General features: G+C 51.3%; 2 protein-coding genes across 3 annotated transcripts; one reads left to right on the top strand and one right to left on the bottom strand.

Moving 5' to 3' along the window:
• Positions 1 to 3,004: 3,004 nt before the first annotated feature.
• Positions 3,005 to 14,215, top strand: PEX6 (peroxisomal biogenesis factor 6). 2 transcript variants are annotated; one of them, XM_077161829.1, is made up of 17 exons: positions 3,007 to 4,137; positions 5,712 to 5,872; positions 6,330 to 6,413; positions 9,205 to 9,307; positions 9,382 to 9,515; positions 10,122 to 10,233; positions 10,539 to 10,747; positions 11,148 to 11,343; positions 11,541 to 11,617; positions 11,754 to 11,886; positions 11,969 to 12,174; positions 12,309 to 12,370; positions 12,614 to 12,722; positions 12,916 to 13,032; positions 13,188 to 13,265; positions 13,402 to 13,541; positions 13,753 to 14,215. In XM_077161829.1, the coding sequence occupies exons 1-17, from the start codon at positions 3,250 to 3,252 to the stop codon at positions 13,887 to 13,889; spliced, it is 2,946 nt and encodes a 981-aa protein (XP_077017944.1). In that variant the 5' UTR covers positions 3,007 to 3,249; the 3' UTR covers positions 13,890 to 14,215. The 2 variants fall into 2 exon arrangements, 1 of the variants encoding a protein (XP_077017944.1); XR_013176126.1 differs by lacking the exons at positions 12,614 to 12,722; positions 13,402 to 13,541; positions 13,753 to 14,215 and having other exon boundaries at positions 3,005 to 4,137.
• Positions 14,216 to 14,401: 186 nt separating this feature from the next.
• On the bottom strand, positions 14,402 to 17,223 carry GNMT (glycine N-methyltransferase). The gene is made up of 6 exons (XM_077161839.1): positions 16,930 to 17,223; positions 15,940 to 16,067; positions 15,388 to 15,504; positions 15,038 to 15,180; positions 14,824 to 14,945; positions 14,402 to 14,737 (listed from the first exon to the last, which is right to left on the bottom strand). The coding sequence occupies exons 1-6, from the start codon at positions 17,133 to 17,135 to the stop codon at positions 14,566 to 14,568; spliced, it is 888 nt and encodes a 295-aa protein (XP_077017954.1). The 5' UTR covers positions 17,136 to 17,223; the 3' UTR covers positions 14,402 to 14,565.
• Between the last annotated feature and the right edge of the window lie 1,245 nt (positions 17,224 to 18,468).

The following is an 18,468-nucleotide window of genomic DNA, read 5'->3' as shown; positions in this document are numbered from 1 at the left end:
TCGAGAGGTGTCTGCGCCTCCAATTGGCCCGAACTCTTACAAACCTGCCTGACAACCCGGCGCCGCCTCCTCGGATTGGCCATTGGAGCCAAGCTGCTTCCTTTTTTTCCCATTGGAAAGAAAGAGTACAAACCGCCAGGGTTCAGCTCCCAGAATTGGTTGAAGTGGGAGGTCCCGCCTTAAAGTGGGTCGAGCTTAGCGAAGGAGGCGGGGGTAAGGGGAAACCCAGGCTTGGCTCCGAGTGCAGTACTCCAGCGTACGGTGTGCGTCGGCCTTGGCCATTCTTCGCAGCCTTTGGAGCTTTGCTTATTCCTTCCAGAAGTGGTTCTCACACTTTCCCCACTCTGCTAACCTGCCCAGTCTGAATTGAAAGAAAGAAGCCCTAAAATGAAGGGCAGTTTCCTTCATCGGAGCAAAGCAGCGCTTAATTGCATGAGCAAAATTAGTAGAGAGTGGTCCCAAGAGACCTCTGAGGGTGTCTGCCTCCCTGGACGGGAACTGCAGAAGAACCTGACCTGGCTGCCATCTAGGGTTCTCATCCCGACTTCATTCCAATTTTGGGAAGTGGGTCGCCAATTCCTACTGCAAATGTTTTGAGATTGGGGAATCAGCTAGACTTGAGCAGTTGACAAGACAGAAAAGCAACTCCATTGCCAGTGTCTCAAGAAATCCATCCCTTCCCTCCATCCTGCCCAAGCCAGTGACTTTATGGATAAGACTCATTAGACTCATTTCCTGACCTCAAGGAGTGCACAGTTCGGCGGCATTCACAGATTTGTAAAAACAGATGATTAAGATACAATGTGATAGGGTGGTGCAATCCTGGCTGGATTCCTGTCTGCCATGCTGGAGGCCCGGTTGGATTCCTGGTGCCTGCACATGCAAAAAAAAAAAAAAGATACAATGTGATCGACCAACTACACAAGCCTAGGAGAGGCTTGAAGACATATGTTTCAGAAAGGCCACTTCAGCAGCAGATTGGTTATATGAAGAAATTGGAGAAGGTTCATCAAGAATAAGCCTGTGTTTCGTTTTATTTCTTATTCTGAATAGATGCAGATGTTCCAAGAAGTGATCATGATGATGAGTATGCAACTATGTGATGATATTGTGAATTATGGATTATATATATAGAATGGAATGATCAAAATAGGAATGTTTGTGTTTGTTTGGTGTTTTTGATATTTAAAAAAATAAAATAAAATAAAAGAATAAGCCGTGGTCCTTGCTCAGGAGAGCAATGCTATAGTACAGTGGCCATGGGGGTGGAGGAGTTGGAATTGGGCAATATGTAGGATCCAACAATGATGCACTGGATTATGGGGGGTGGTAAAGGAAAGGAGGGAGTTGAGGATGACTTCAGACATCCCAGAGACGTAGGAGGAAAGCTGGTGTCATGACAGCAAAGGGAATAAAATATTTTCAGGAAAGAGGACTGGTTAATAGTGTTAGATTCTAGAAAGGTTGAATAAGATAAAGATCAAACAGCAGACCATGGATTCTACAATTGGGAAGTTATGGGTGATCTTCACCAGGGGAGTTTCAGAGGAGTAGAAGCAAGATTATGGTGAATTGAAGAGTGAGCAAGAAGTAGGAAAGTAAAGATGGCAAATACAGGCTACTTACAGAACTTGATTGACTTTTCTATGACTAATGATGATTTAAAAGTGAGCAAAATGATGGCATGCCATTATTTACTGGGGGATAAGCCTAGGAGGAAAGGACATTTATTTGTGGAGGGGTATTTGTGTCGATATGGGTAATGGGACTCCAGGCAGGATGCCAGATATATTTACCCATCTGCAAGACTCCAAGAAGCATCACAGCCCTGAGGCCTAGAGTTTGCCTGCTTCTGTGTAAAGCAGGTATCTTCCTTGCCTGCCTACCTCCCCTCCACTCTCCCAGTCCTTGGTACCACTGGTATGCAGGGGACAGAGCCACATATAGCTTAATGCTACCAAAGGGGAACTTTCATCCATGAAATCCAGGTACTTAAATTCATGAACACTTTTGTATAGATGTGGCGGTAAACAACTTTTTAAGTTTTTTTTTTCTTCCCTTTCTGGGGACAGATATTTCTCATAACATGCACATCTAATATTCAACTTTCAGATATTTGACTTTCAAACTTTTTTTTTCAGGAGTGCATAATCTACAAAGTAGAAGACTGCTTCACAATGTTTAGCTGTTAAGGAAAAGAGATAGCTGGGCAGCAGCTAGAAAAGACTGCTAAGTTCAGAAAGTAAATTCCCACCATTCAATCCACTGACGTTCAGTGCAAATATAGTAATAATTGCAAATGTGTGGCTTACCAGTGTCTGACTGTCTTGTACAGAGCAGTGGGGGTGGACACAAGGATGGAATTTAAGTTACAGCACAAGTGGGAAGCAGGCTTGGTGCTCCGTGCTTATGACAGAAGCTTCGACCCCCTCCCATAATTAGGCCTGCTCTGCTGCTCTCTCTGCCTCCTCTAAGGTAGAAACGGAATGGGCTCCAGTCTGTGAAGGTTGGTGGGGGAGAGCAACTGGTTGGGGGGAGATGAAAGAGCAATGCAGCTTTGTCTTCGCTTCCATTCTTGTGGGAGTAGAACGAACAAGACAATGAACAGGACAAGAAACGTTGGAACGTGGGTTTTGTGTAGGATGTCTGTTGGAACAGGTGTGGCAGCACCAAGCACTCCAGAACTACATGAATCACATGTAGTATTTCAGCCAGCAACCACTACATATCCATAAGCAGGTCTAAGACAGAGTTTTATAACCCTACCACTTCCTTCTGCAATCGTCCCAATTCCCAAACCTCAGTGCCTGCGGTTCCACTGCGGGCGCTCACAGGAGGATGGACTCCCCAAACACTCCACCCACAGATCCCAGTACCAAGCCAAGTTCAGACACGCTGGTTGTTCATTGGTCAATTAATAAACTGTAAAGCGGAGAGCACGTTACTCTTCTAAAAGGTACGGAACGTAAACTCCTGTAAACATAGGCTCAAAGGGCGCATGCGTAAAGGCTGCGCAACCGCCGCGTTAATGGTTACTGCCATCAAGTCACCATCCTGATCAATTAATTCAAGGCGCCGCGCATCCCTCTCAGAGCATGCTCGCCGCACGCGACCCACTCCCGCTTTCTTCTCGCCTCCCTTGACGGAAATGGAAGTGGAAGCGGAAGCGGCGCACACGTCGTTGCGTCGCCCCGCTTGCTGGCTCCGGAAGCCGCGATCTTTCGCCTTCCTGTTTGGACTCCTGTCAGTATGGCGCTGGCGGTGCTGCGAGTTCTGGAGCCCTTCCCTACCGAAACGCCCCCGTTGGCGGTGCTGCTGCCACCCGGGGGCCCCTGGCCTACGGCGGGGCTAGGCTTGGTGCTGGCCCTGCGACCTGCAGGGGAGAGCCCGGCAGGGCCCGCGCTGCTAGTGGCGGCCCTGGAGAGGCCGGGCGCGGGAACTGAAGAGCAGGGCTCAGGCTCAGGGCCCCCGGAGCTGCTGGTTAGCCGCGCGCTGCTGCAGCTCCTGGCACTGGGCTCCGGGGCGTGGGTGCGAGCGCGGTCGGTGCGGCGGCCTCCGGCACTGGGCTGGGCGCTGCTTGGCACCTCGCCGGGGCCCGGGCTCGTGCCACGGGTTGGGCAGTTACTGGTGAGGCGCGGAGAGGTCCTCCCTGCGCCCGGACCACGGGTGCTGGAGACGCGGCCGGCATTGCAAGGGCTACTGGGCCCGGGGACGCGACTGGCTGTGACGGAGCTGCGCGGGCGGGCCAGACCGGGCCCGGAGACTGAAGACGTCTGCCGGCCCCCACCCCCGCCGGTGGTGTCCTCCTTCGCAGCTCTTGGCACAGTCCGGCGACTTCGGGGAGTTCTGGGAGGGACCGGAGACTCACTGGGGGTGAGCAGGAGCTGTCTCCGGGGTCTTGGCCTCTTCCAGGGCGAGTGGGTATGGGTCGCCCGGGCAGAAGAGACATCGAACGCTTCGCAGCCGCACTTGGCCAAGATGCAGGTCCTGGAGCCTCGCTGGGACCTGTCTGAGAGGCTGGGACCCGGGTCTGGACAGCTGGGAGAGCCCCTGGCTGAGGGAATGGCTCTCGTCCCTGCCACTCTGGCTTTTAATCTTGGCTGTGACCCCCTGGAAATAGGAGAGCTCAGAATTCAGGTAGGATACTGTACCAAGATCAGGAAAGCGTCCTCTTCCTTATCCCCTCTTAACTAAACTAGAAGACCAGAGCTGTAGAATTTAGGCCCCTTACTCCTTAGGATCCTGAACCCTTCATTTATGTCTCTTAGCTTTATCCGTTCTTCATAGTCAAATCTAACACGAGCCTCCATAGTGTGATGGTGCATGGGAAGGATTTTCATCTATTTAGGTGAAAGGTGAGAGTCAAAGGAAAATTGCCCGGTGTGAATAGTAATCTTAAACTAATCAGTTTATTGAATTGCTGCATGGTATCCAGTATTGGGGGGATAGTATGAAAGATGATACCTCAGTGCCTTTGCTTTAGATACTTATACTTGACTTCAAATTCCATCTTAGTCTTCAAGCCTTACTGTTAAAATCCTACCAACCTTTCCTTCAAGGCCCATCACAAGATGTCACTTCCCTCCCAAAGCCTTTCATAATTTCCCCATATTTCTTCTGCAGCATTTTGTACCCTACTTAGGCATTTATTTTATTCTACCTTTTAATGATTATGTAATCTGTTTAATCTCCCAATTATAGATTGTAAATTCTTTGAAGGAAAGGGCTTTTTATTACCTTTGATGCCTGGTATTTAATTTTTATTTATTTGTGTGTGTGTGTGTGTGTGTGTGTGTGTGTTTAATTTTAACATTTAATACATCTGAAAGAAGGTTTTGGTTTCTGACTTTAAGGATCTTACTTTAAGAAGACAACTGTATTTGAGGGGACAAATATAAAGTATAATTAGACACCTAGATGTATGGTTTGGATCTGCACTGTTCAAATATGGAAACTACTAGCCACTTTATAGCTATTTAAAATTATTAAAACTAAATACAAGCTGAATAAACAAACAAAAAGATAAATAAAAGTTAAAATTCTCTTCTCTGGTTACTTTAGCCATGTTTCAAGTAGCCATATGTAGAACTAGAACATTTCCATCATTGCAGAAAGTCCTATTAGAGAGTACTGGTATGGTCAGTTAGTGCTTTGAAATGTCAGGAAGAGATAGACATGAACAGGAGTGGGTATGGAAGGAACCTCCTGAATGGAGAAAAACTACTTGAATACTCAGACTGGAGCTCATGCTGCCAAACCAACCCTTTCAGCTTCAGTGTGATGGTGTTATTTTCCCACAGCCTGAATTTAGAGTGTCCCCACTAATTTCCACTTAAGTATCAATCCCAGTGTTTTCCTGATGTTACTCAAAGGACTTGTGAAAACTAACTCTCTTTACAATTTCACTGGCTCTGAGCTAACTTAAGGTATAAGAGAAGAGCTGTCTTTTTGGGGGGAACTTTTTTTGGAGCCAGAGCCGGAAAATAGGTTGACATCTCTTCCTCATATCCATTGGAGGGGGAGATTTCTGTTTGAGGGCAGGATTTTAGGGAAGATAAAGGTATTCAGCTCCGCTACTCCAGACCTCACCTCTTACCAGTTTTGTGATTGTGTGAAGGCTGGAGAATGGAATAAATATATTGGCTGCTAAGAAACAGGGCAAGGCCTGACTCCTTGAGGAGATTATAAGGTGGTGGTTATTTCTCTACTAGAGATTCTATGAAGGCTCCAATGCCCCTGAAGACAGAAGCTGCTCATTGCTACCAGGACCTCCGTTTGCAAGAGAGTTACACATCGAAATAGTGTCCTCCCCCCACTACAGCACTAACGGAAATTATGACCATGTTCTTTACCAGCACTTTCAGATACCCAGGTTAGCTGCGTACCCTTTTCGGAAGGATAACGTCTCATCCTCGTTGCTCTCCTGTCCTATGCCCTAAATCCCGGTACCACAGAGCCTCTGATTAAGAGAAGCCACATTTAGAAAATACTGTGGCTAGGAGCCTCTTGGTGTGCCAAGCAGACAGTAGGAAGAGAAATCTGGACTTTCTAGGCTGAGAAACTTCTTTGATGTGTGGCCCTCAAAAGAGTCAGGACCATGCTCTGCCCCTCACTGGTCTCTGGTCCCCCTTTCCAGCTGCTTCGCCATTTTCTCCTGTCCATTCTAGGTCTGATTTGTTCTCTAGAGAACTAGAACTGCTTGGGATCTCTGAGTGGGCAGTAGGCCCCTAAGAAGTAGTCTGTGTGTTAGGGGTGGGCATGGTGGGATGTGTCTAGCACATGCTTATGACGCTGTCATGAGCTGACCAGGGACCTCTGCTGTGTTGCAGGGTAGTCCAGGAAGGGGATGTTCTGTGTGTGCCAACAGTTGGGCAAGTAGAGATCCTGGAAGGAAGCCCAGAGAAAGTGCCCAGGTATGTGGCTACCTCCTAACCTACAGTTCTTAATTTGGGTGCAAGAGTTCTGTGGTCCCTCTTCCCAAATTCTATTTAACAATTTTGTGCATAAGAATATAGATTTTTTTTTTTTAACGTACATTTTTCTGAAGAGAAGGTCCACACTTTAAGATTCTCAAACTGAAAAAAAGGTAAAGAACCACTGCCTGCTGGCTTTGAAAGGTGTTTAGGCTCAAGGCAATAACTGTGGTGTTCCTAGGTAAATTAAAGCATTAGGAATGGTTTAGTGACCTAGACTAGACCCTGGATGAGATTCCTTTCTTTCCTTTCAAACCACAGTGTTGTTCAGGCCAGGGCTTGGGTCTTTCTCCCATATACTCATCTTAAGGAGAGTGGGTACTGATTTCTGCCCAATTCCTGGAGTGTGCACATGCTGCTTCCCAATCCTTTCGCCTAAAAGGAGGAAGAGGTTTTGCTGCTGTCCTTGAGGGGACTTCTCTCTCTTTATCCTCAACAGAGGATAAGAAATAGAAGATAATAGCCGAGAACCCAAAATAAGAAGTCCAGCTTTTCTCCTCCTCCTGTTGACTCTTACCACAGGGGTTCCACTATGGTGAGACAAAGAATTAAGAGATTGCTTTGGCCTTATGTGATGAAGGAAAAGTGCTTTGCCCTATGTCTCAAACAACCCCAGTACCCCACCCTATAACTTTTCTATTCTGGATGTGATGTACTAGAAGGAGGAGACAGCTGATAGACAGCAACCCGACTTTCAGGGAGATCTCAAATGAGGCAGTGGCACCAGCCTGCAGCAACTTAGGCATAAGAAATTTCATGCCCAGGGTCTGGGTCCTCTTCCATGAGAGAGATGCCTGGCTTGGAGTCCCTGAATCTTCTTGGCCATTATTCACAGCTTGGTTCTGAAATGTTCTTGCACTTGCAAGTGTTCCAGCTCCTTAATTTTAGGGCTGTGGTGCCTAGTTGGAAGGGCCTTGCTGTACCCTCTGTAAGCCCAGTTAGAACCTGGTAGAAAATACCAGGCTGACACTCATCAGTCACTCCCACCTCTATCACTCATCTTAAATTTAGCAGATGTCAGTGAGCCGACTTTTATAGGAAAACTGCAGAATGTTCACCCTTTATTCTTGCAAAGGAGAACAGACCCCAGGACCTCCTGAGACAGACTATCAAGCCAGTTTTATTCCCAGGCATCTGCTTTTCCCTCCTCTGAGTGTTCATAGTTCTTTCCCCGAACAGGTCCTAAAGTAAGTAGGGTTGAAATGGGCATGTAAGGTAGGCCCAAGAACAGATGAGATGAGTATGTTAGGCTTTCCCTGGGCTCGATAAGGGAAGCTGGAAAACAATTCCATTTTGAGTGGAATGTAGCCTCTCCGGCACCTCCCCTGTGTTTCACTTCTTGAAGCCGGACTACACAGGAGCCAGTTCACTGTCTCCTGTCTGGCCCTCTGGATCAGTAGTGTTCCCTAAGACCGTCCAGACATGATCCAGTGATCTGACCCTTCTACTCACTGAGGCTGTCCAACCTGCCCTCTGTCAAAGAGGAGTGTCTCACCCTAGCCCCCCCAGAGTGCTGTTCCTCATTGGATTTCTGCATGGGCCTCCCAGTGCTTGTCAGATATACTCTGACTCAAGATGCTTGCCTTGATTGAAATTTTATGTTATAGACCCACCCACCCATCATTTTTATGTATTTGATAACAGTAGATTACAGTTTTCCTTATATTCTATTTGGAAAAGTGGGTTAGCCGCTGCTACCTGCTTCCTGCTCTCTTCCCAGGTGGTAGGTTGAGTCAGCCTGACTCACTATAACATTAGCCAGTGACTTCACAGCCCTGACCATGCATCAGAATCACTGGGGAGCTTCCAAAAAATACAGAACCTGAGCCCCACTCAGACCTATGAAAGCAGAATCTAGGTGAGGCTCGGACCTCTAGGAACTACCCCCCCTCCCCGCCCCCTGCCAAAGATGGGGAAATATATTAATTTTTAAATTGCAATATAATTCACATACCATGACATTCACCCTTTTAAAGTGTACAATTCAGGTGTTTTTAGTATGTTGTGCAACCATCACTGTCTAATTGTGGAACATTTTCATAACCACGAAAAGACCTATGAGCAGTCAGGTGCCATTTCTCCTTCTCCCAGCCCCTGGCAACCACTAATGTACCTTTTCTCTATGGATTTGCCTCTTCTGGATATTTCATATGAATGGAATCATGTAATATGTGAGAAATGCTGATTTTTAAAGAGCTTCGGTAATTATTATGCAGCCACAATAGAAAATCATTAGTCATTAGATATCATTATTAAGGAATCTGCCTGCAATTAGATTTTTTGAATTATAGAATAAGAGCCAGGGACCCTTCTCTGATATTTTGGGAGGCCTTGATGGGTCTGCGAGGGAGATAATATGTTCTGAAACCAGGAGAAATGGTACACTGCTAAGTGCAGCAGTGGCTTCTCCTTCCTTTAGAGTTGGCCTGAGAACCGTTGTCTGGAGAAATACACCCAAGGCTCTCTGATGGTTGCCATGGAGGATATGAAGGGATAGGCATAGCTCCTGCCCTCAAAATGTGCATGATCCAGCAGGAGAAATAAAAAAGATCACCTCCTTTTCTTTTCCTCTCACCCTATGTCCCGTCATGCCTCAGGGATTTTTTTTCCTTCTTGCTCTTGAGTTTATCCCTGCAGTGGGACCTTTGTGACTGAGACAGCCACCTGTCCTTGAAAAGAGAGGGATTATGTGGGCCCTGAATCTGGGGTTCACTGGACCTCTTTCCTGCAGGTGGCAAGAGATGTATTTTAAGGTGAAGAAAACAGTTGGTGAAGCTCCAGATGGTCCAACCAGTGCCTACTTGGCCGACACCACCCATACCTCCTTATACATGGTGAGGTCACAAGGGTGGGAGTAAGCCTGGGAAAGAGGGCAGAAGCATCAGTCTAATGTTTCCACCTTTCACAGGTGGGTTCTACCCTGAGCACTGTTCCAAGGCTCCCTTCAAGAGAAGACACTCTCTGGAGCAGTCTATCCCCTCCAGGCCTTGAGGTCTTGGTAACCGAGCTCTGTGCTGTCCTGAAGCCTCGTCTCCAGCCGGGGTAAGTGTGACTGCAGCCCCAGCGTGTGTGGACAGCCTGCTCAGAACATCTCTGAGGTACTGCCGGCCCATGAGTAGTTCCTCATGCTCCTGGCCGGAGTGGAATTGAGAGGAGGTCTCTTAAATCAGTATGTCCAGCCCACGCTACCAATCCCCATCCTTTCTGTAAGCAAATTCCCAGGCTCCTTTTCCTGGAATAACCTCATCTTCCAGTGTCTGCCATGGAGGAATAATCTCTACCAGGGGTAGTTGTCTTGCCCTTGGGGAGCCCATTAGCCATCCTGGCCTTTACCACCTAGGCCCAGGTATAGGCATAGACCCCTTAATGCACTTGAGACCAGATGTAACAGTAAGGCCTTGCTGGAGACACAGTGATGACAAAGGAGAATTCGTCTCTGGCTGTGGCTATGCTCCCTTCCCTCTGCCAGAGCATCACAGGTGGCAAGGGCAATATGGCCTCACCACGTGGAGACATCCCTGGGGAGAGGTGGTCCTCAAGGAGAGAGAAACAGGATATTTGCTTTCTAAATCCAGGGGTTTCTGTGTTACTGGAGACCCTGAAGTTTGGGCTGGGTGGGGGAGACAAATGTCTCTTCTCTTGTTTCAGGGGTTCTCTGCTAACAGGAACTAGCAGTGTCCTTCTCCGGGGCCCCCCAGGCAGTGGGAAGACCACAGCAGTCACTGCTGCCTGCAGCCGCCTCGGGCTCCACTTACTGAAGGTGAGGATATCTGGAGAGTGGAATCTCAACTGCTTCCCCTCACAGATTCAATTTTTTGTTGCCTATTCACCTGGTGGGTCAGGCATATTCCCATGAGGCACAGCTACTGAGAGGTGCTTTGAAGAGGGAGGGGGTTTCAGGATTCTGGTAGAGTCCAGATCTCCAGGAAATGGGTAAGGAAGAGATGGAACTTGACTTCTTCCCTCAAAAAAAAAAAAAGGATGGTCTACATGTTCTCCTGATCCCTGCCTCAGTCTCATCTGCCCATTGCTCACACACAGACCCACTGGGACCTCCTTTTCCAGGTGCCCTGTGCCAGCCTCTGTGCAGACAGTAGTGGGGCCGTGGAGACAAAACTACAGGCCACTTTCTCCCGGGCCCATTCCTGCCGGCCTGCAGTCCTACTGCTGAGAGCTATAGACCTTCTGGGCTGGGACCGTGATGGGTTAGGTGAGGATGCCCGTGTGGTGGCCACACTGCGTCACCTCCTTCTCAATGAGGACTCCCTCACCAGGTATTTATACAGAGCTTGGCCTACTAAAGGGACAAGGCCCAGCCCTCCTATTCTTTAGCCTTTTGGTCCTCTCTTCCCCACATCCTTCAATGGCTTCTTAGACATCTAGCACCCATTTGACTACCCTCTAGACAGCCCCGAGCCAGGAATCACAGGGGTATCCAGAGGGAAGAGTTTATGGTCCCACTCGTGGGAAATAGGTTGGAAAAGAAGCAAGCCTCTGCCCTCATTGAGCTCCCCAGTGAGGACAGAGACACAGGTACCCCTTCTTTTCTCCTCCCATGGACCCCCTCCCAGGAGTCTTTGGGAGTTCATCCCCTACATTACCCCTCAGAACAAGGCAGTGCTCAGAGCAGCCAGCGACAGCCTCAACCTCAGTGCCCATTCTTCTTTTCTGCAGCTACCCTCCCCTGTTGGTTGTGGCTACCACAAGCCAAGCCCAGGACCTGCCTGTGGATGTGCAGACAGCGTTTCCTTATGATCTGGAGGTGCCTGTGCTGTCAGAGGGGCAGCGGCTCAGCATCCTGCGGGCCCTCACTGCCCACCTTCCCTTGGGCCAAGAAGTGAACCTGGCACAGTTGGCACGGCGGTGTGCGGTGAGCAGCAAGGCAGGGTACAGGGCCTCCCCATATTCTTTGGCACAACAGAACAGTCCTGCTGCCCTGAAAGTGATCATAGAAAACCCTAAGACATCAACCCTGGCCTCAGCTGCCAGCTGGGGACCACCTACCATGGACCCCAAGAGTCCCTCCTACAGCATCCTATTCATCTGTCCTTCCCTTTGGTTTCCTAGGGCTTTGTAGTTGGGGACCTCTATGCCCTCCTGACCCACTGCAGCCGGGCAGCCTGCACCAGGATCAAGAATTCAGGGTAAGGGCACTTGGGCTCAGAAGGTAAGAGCAATGTGAGGAAATGTGAGTGGGTGGGGTGCTGGTGATGAAGGGAGAATGGAATGGGATCCTGAGGGGGTGGATGTCTTGGGAGGCCTCCCTGTACTTGTTTGAAGTTTGGCAGGCAGCTTGAGCGAGGAGGATGAGGGAGAACTGTGTACTGCTGGCTTTCTCCTCCTGGCTGAAGACTTTGGGCAGGCGCTGGAGCAACTGCAGACAGCTCACTCTCATGCTATTGGAGCCCCCAAGGTAGAAACTGAGAATTCCTGGAGGTTGGATATAGAGACTTCCTCTACCAGAATATCCCAACCATACACCTTCTGTCTCCTAGATACCCTCAGTGTCCTGGCAGGATGTGGGTGGGCTGCAGGAAGTGAAGAAGGAGATTCTGGAGACCGTTCAGCTCCCTCTGGAGCACCCTGAGCTGCTGAGCCTGGGTCTGAGGCGCTCGGGCCTCCTACTCCATGGGCCTCCTGGCACTGGCAAGACCCTCCTGGCCAAGGCGGTGGCCACTGAGTGCAGCCTTACCTTCCTCAGGTGGCCAGGGGGCCTGGAAGGGATGCTGGGTGGATTGAGGGTTCCAGCAGGCTGGGGAGCAGGAGAGGCTGCCTGGGAGTTTAAATGTGTGTATGTGCATCTGACAAGTCTCACCCTTTCACATCCTTACTTAGTGTGAAGGGACCAGAGCTCATCAATATGTACGTGGGCCAAAGTGAGGAGAATGTGCGGGAAGGTGAGTGAGGAGGGGCAGGTCTTCCAGTCCTTCCCAAGCTGCCATGGTCCCTGTCCTGCCACCACCCTCATGCTCTCATGGTCATTCTCAGTCCTTCTTTCCACAAGACAGGTTCATGCCCAGCAGGGTCTAGTACCTGGAGTGCTAGTGACTTTGTCAAACCCTGATTCCCTCTGCCCCCTGCCCTGATTTCAAATACCCCTCTGCTTCCTCTTGTGGGACCCTCTCTCTCTCTCTCTTCAGTATTTGCCAGGGCCAGGGCTGCAGCTCCCTGCATTATCTTCTTTGATGAACTGGACTCCTTGGCCCCAAGCCGGGGGCGAAGTGGAGACTCTGGGGGTGTGATGGACAGGTGGGGGTCTGAGCGGGAATGGAGTCAGGGATCCGGGATGGGAGATGGGTCCCAGCAGTCCTCCAGGCAGTGGAGTTGGTGTGGGACCTTGGGAAGAATGGGGAGCCTATAGGACATGGCTGAGCAGAGGGCCCTGATGAGAATGCCTGAGGATGGACCAAGGACTTGCAAGCCTTCACTTTCTCCTTTAAAGGGTGGTATCTCAGCTCTTGGCTGAGCTGGATGGGCTGCACTGCACTCAGGATGTGTTTGTGATTGGAGCCACCAACCGGCCAGACCTCCTGGACCCTGCCCTGCTGCGGCCTGGCAGGTGGGTACCCCATACCACTCACTTACAGGCTCATCCCCTTTGACCTCCATCTTGTGACCCCCCCTACCCTCCTGGCTGGGCTCCTCGACCCTGACGCCAGCCTAGCCTCCTGGGAGAGGAGGAACTTGAACTTGTCCTGTCTCATCTTCCTAAAGATTTGACAAACTGGTGTTTGTGGGGGCGAGCGAGGACCGGGCCTCTCAGCTGCGTGTTCTGAGTGCCATCACACGCAAGTATGCCCTGTTAGAGGCAAACTCCTAAGGGCTTGGGCCTCGGGGTAGTTAGGGAGTACCAGTATACAGTTGACAGGCTGCAAGGGAGGAGGCAATGCCAGCCAGAACTGTTTACTTTCCCATATCTCCACAACAGATTCAAACTCGAGCCCTCTGTGAGCCTGGTGAATGTGCTGGATCGCTGCCCTCCCCAGCTGACAGGTGCTGACCTCTATTCCCTCTGCTCGGATGCCATGACAGCTGCCCTCAAACGCAGGGTTCAGGACCTGGATGAAGGTGAGCCACTCACAATCCCTAGAAATCAACCAAAAAGCTGGTGGGAGGCAGGCCTAGTTCTGGATTTCAGAGAAGGGAACATTGACAACTGGGGGACTTAAAACAGGCTGGTGCCTCCTGCAGGGCTCTGCCCTGCTTAGGTACAGACACACCTTCTGTTTCCCAGCTGGGAAGAGGCCTCTGATCTTGACTCCCCATTGTCACTCTCCAGGGCTGGAGCAGGGAAGCTCGGCACTGATGCTTACCATGGAGGACCTGCTGCAGGCCGCTGCCCAGCTGCAGCCCTCAGTCAGCGAGCAGGAGCTGCTCCGGTACAAGCGCATCCAGCGCAAGTTTGCTGCCTGCTAAGAGCCTCCAGCACCCTACTCACCATGACTAAAAGTGCCCTAGGTTTCCTGACAGAGAGACCTAAGAGGAGAAGGCTGTTCTTCAAGCTACTGTCAGCTGACCTGAAAGCTGGGCCTCCAGGAGATTTGCCAGGGTGCAGAGTGGCATTGGGAGCCCCATTGAGAGCCCCTGAGGTGCACCTGGGTATGCCCTCCTTTGAGGTGAGCTCCAGGATTGTCTACCTGTCCCTTCTTTGAGGCCAGTGCCAACACTACAGCTCATCACAGGAGGAGGGGCCGGGGCCTGCAGTTCTGGGGATTGAGCCCTGGAAGGGGGGGTGGTGTGTGGGTGGGTGGGGGTGGGCAGATCTGTGCTGAAAATAAAGTATATGCTGCCCCCTGCTGGTGGTATGGCTGAAAGGTTGGAGGGGTACAGGGCAAGTAGTAGGGTCGGTAAGCTCTAGGGGAGAACAAGGGTGAGGACCACAGGAGCCTGATCCTCTAGACAGAAACACAAGGCATGCATGCAGGAACTGTGAAGGCCACAGCTATATTGTTTGCTTTTCCATTTGCCTGAACCCAAATCCCTGCACTCCAGCCCTGGAGTCTACCCCTCTCCACACCTCCAGTCTCTGCACTGGGGCTGGGGCTTGATGTGGGACTGCTGGTCCCCACCTCCCCAGACAGAAGCAGGCCACTCAGCCTGTCCTCTTGAGCACGTGGATGAAATAGCAGGGAATGTAGGCCTGGCCTGGTTTGTAAGACTTGAAGTCTCCCAGGACGCTGTGCTGGCATTTGCCCCCAAAGGCTTCTCGGAGCAGCTCTGTGAAGGACTCCAGGCAGTGTGGATAGTAGGAGAGCCGGAACTTACTGCAAGAGAGACCCCAATCAACCATGGGGGTAGCTCCCCCTTGACCACCACCTCCTCCTTTCCCGTGGCCTAGCTGTGTGGTTACCTCATGCCAGGAGAACCATCCAGGCCAGCTCCTGGCACCTGCACTGTGTAGTCCAGGGTCACCATGTGGGCTTTGTTGTTTACAGTCAGCACTGACGTTGTGATGTCCCTGGTCAAATCACTCTGTAGGCCACGGTGCAACATCAGCCTCAGCAACCCATCGGGAACCCTGCCACACCTCCCACCTGGGGTTGCCTTCCCCCAGCAGGCCTCACCTTGTAGTAGATGTTCTTCCCTGGGGGTACACAGCCGGTGCTGAGGATGTGGTCGTAGTTGCGATGATCAATGACCAGCAGGCCCCCCAACCGTACCATGCTTGCAATGTTTTTCAGTGCCAGCCGATGCTCACTCTGGTCCCCTGAGCTCCAGACAGGGGCAGGGAGGGTCTGCTCAGGGGACCCCAGCACCAGTCTCCCATTTCTACCCTTCCCAGCAGTGCCAGTGTCAAGGCAAAGAAGGACAAAGCAGACTCTGCTTTAGTGAGGGAGCAGGCACCAGGAGAAGGGGTCTCTAGAAAGGGTAGAGCTTAGGGCAAGGCCATGCCCAGGGCCATACCCTCTCTCACCTATGCAGTCTGGCAAGTGGGCAAAACTGTTTCCAAGGCAGATGACCGCATCAAAGCCACCCCCTGGTGGCTGGGGCACATCTTTGTCCAGAGTCATCCAGTTGGCTTCTTCAATGACTGGGAGCCAAGAAACGGCAGCATCATTTCCATGGTATCAGTAGCACCCACCTCTACCAAGTGCAGTCCTGCCTCAGTTTTCCTATCTAGACAGGTACACAGGGACTCCCCATCCAGCTGAGGGAAGGGACATGGAAGGTGAGGAGGGAAGAGGGTCCAGAGGAGGAGGAGAAGGAAACCATGATGGGAAAGGAGGGCTTATGGGTTTTTATTTGTGGGGTACAGGGCACTATAAACATTTAAAATTAGCTCCTCATGTCCCAATGCTTGTTATGGCACCTAAGCCTCCCTTTTAAGGGAAATGGCAGTACTTTACTCTGATCTTCTTAATGTCCCCCTGGAGAAATAGAGAGTCCACTATGGGATAAAGTCACCCAGAGCAGAGAGAACTGTCCCTGGTGACCGAGCTGAGAAGGCTTGGATGGACCTGCATACCCCACTTGTCGAAGCTGGGCTCGTGCCGCCGGTTCCAACGCTCTTTTAGCGCATACTTCAGCATCTTGTCACTGGCATCCACACTGGTCACGCTGAAGCCCTCCTCCACCAGCATGATGGAGTCCACCCTGGACAGGGCCAGTGATGACAGGTAGGCAGGGGCAGTTGGGGGGTGGGGGCGCTGAGAGGGCAAGGAGGAGGCCCTGTGCTGGACACTGTCTCACCTTCAGAGCCGTCTCCTCTTCTTCCCACACCACCCCCCACCCCAGGCCCTCTCCACTGACCAAGGATGACTTCATAAATCTGTTTCTTATCACCAGGTAGCAACTTTTTCTTTAAGCACTTATTCACAGCTAAGCATTAATTCTCGTAGCAATCCTATTAGTAGATGGAGGTATCCAACTCTAACATTAGCAACTGAGGCTGGGATTAGTTCAGGAACTTGTGCACAGGAGGCAGTATAAGGGAAATGGTTTCCTGCACAGGCCAGACTAACCAACTTCAGTCTGTATCTTCTCTCCACTAGACCTTTATTTCTCTGCAGCCTAATTTCCATTTTCCCACAACTTATTTTATGGGTTTTTGTGAGGATCTTTAACAAATGTTATCAAAAGCTCCTGGCAAAGCACTTGGCACAGACAGATGTTACCTTATCATTGCCCAAGGCCAGCAAACTAGGAACAACCCGTGAGCCCAATCCGAGCTCACCATAGGTTTAGCTCCAAAGCCCAGGGTCTTCTGTTGCCCTGAGGCACCTTCTGCCTTCCCCAAAGCGCTGTGCTCACACCCTCATTCCCACTTTGGTCTCCTCACCACTCTCCCCCCATCGACCTCGCCTGTACACTCGCCGAGCCGTTCTGCCCCGGCACACACCGATTGCGATCGGACTGGCAGGGGAGGCTGCCCCGACGTGCCCGGCTGCGGCCCTGCGCTCCCGCAGCTGCCCCCAGCCACCCCCGGCTCCCCGCTCCGGCTCCCGCCCGGGCTCACCCGGTACCACAGGCCACGTCGAGCACCCGCTGGCAGCCGTGTTGGCGCAGCAGCCCGAGCAGCCAGGCCTTGTACTCGGCCGTGCGGCTGCGGGTGTCCCCGATGTAGAGCTGCCACACGCGCGCCGCCTCGCCGTCTGCATACTGGTCCGGGAGCCCCTCGGCCGCCACTCCCAGGGAGCGGGTCCGGTACACGCTGTCCACCATCCTGCGCCGCGCTGAGCTCCGCGGCCCCCGCTCCACGCTTATAGCGCGGCCGCTGCCCCCGGCCGGGCGCCCCACCTGGCCAATGGCAGGTGAGCGCGGGGACACGCCCCTGCTTGGTTCCCCGCCGGGTGCCCGCGGCCGCGGGGAGGGCGCTGCTTCGCAATCCTGGACCGGGCCCTTCTCGCCGGACTGAGAACCTAGCTCTCTGGGCAGTTCCACCGCGGGAAAGCACCCTCCTACCCTTCCCACCTTCGGCCCACCTGGCCTGGCTCGCCAGGAGGATCCGGGAGTGGCCGGGAGAGGGGAGCAGTGAGATTGCCCACCCACCCACCACACAAGTTGGAATGAAAGGGAAAAAAATTTCCAACCCCAAAATTCACAGACGAGCGCCCAGGCGGGCAGGACTGGACAGACCGCAGGGAAGGCAGGTTTTAGCATATCTAAGTAAGGAATCGACGTCCTGCTGAAGGGAAGCCTATTCAATCAGGGAGGGAGAAAATGAAGAGTGTCAGGATAATGCTGGTCTGTCCATCCAAGTTCAAGGGCAGAGAGCAGTGATACGCACCCAAGCCGCGGCACATGCGCCTCTGTTGTATAGGGGACGCATCAGGCTTTTCCGTGAGCCACCCAATATGGAGTCTTCCATGCCCACCCCTTCTAAAAACCATCTGCGACCAAGTAGGTGCCCATAGAGAGCGCAGCTGGGAGCAGGGGTGGGAGTGCTTGGCGCCTTTGCTATTAAATTGCTCGTTGCTACTTCATAAATTGGTGCTTGGGTTTGGTTAGTCTACCCTTTCCACCCAGAGCAGAACGTTTCTGAGACATCTCTGTCCTCTGAACCCAGGTGGATTCACCAACACGAAGTGACTCAGCAATGCCTTAGTCAGGGACAACAGCCTTCCCTACCTGTCTTTTTGTTCCTCAAGCATCTGAAAGAGTGAGTTATGGGATTTAGGACAAAGGAGGCTCGTCTAACCCCCTTATCCTCTACAGAATCTTAAAGCTGGAAGAATCCCCAAAATCATATAATAATCACGCTTATTTTTTTACTTTTATTTTTAGCACAGACAGTGCTTCAAAGGAGCCTGTGGTATCCAAGTAAAGGAGCCTTGGGCTCCCACTGATGCTTCAAGACCTCTCTCTGGCAACAGCTTAAAGATGTACTGTACTGGGGAGATGTAAGCAAACCCAGACTCATTCTTTTATCAGAATATTTTAAAGGAAGTCCTAGCTTTTTAAAAATTCTTATGTTAAAAAAATTATCCTGTCAGCTGGTAATAATCCTGGCACTTGGCATCAAAGCATAATATATATTCCTCTCTCTCTTTGGAGT

Source organism: Tamandua tetradactyla, chromosome 5 (genome assembly GCF_023851605.1).
Source record: "Tamandua tetradactyla isolate mTamTet1 chromosome 5, mTamTet1.pri, whole genome shotgun sequence".
Classification (NCBI taxonomy): Eukaryota; Metazoa; Chordata; class Mammalia; order Pilosa; family Myrmecophagidae; genus Tamandua; species Tamandua tetradactyla.
The sequence above is the reverse complement of the archived record's forward strand: the minus strand, read 5'-3'. Positions and strand labels throughout refer to the sequence as shown.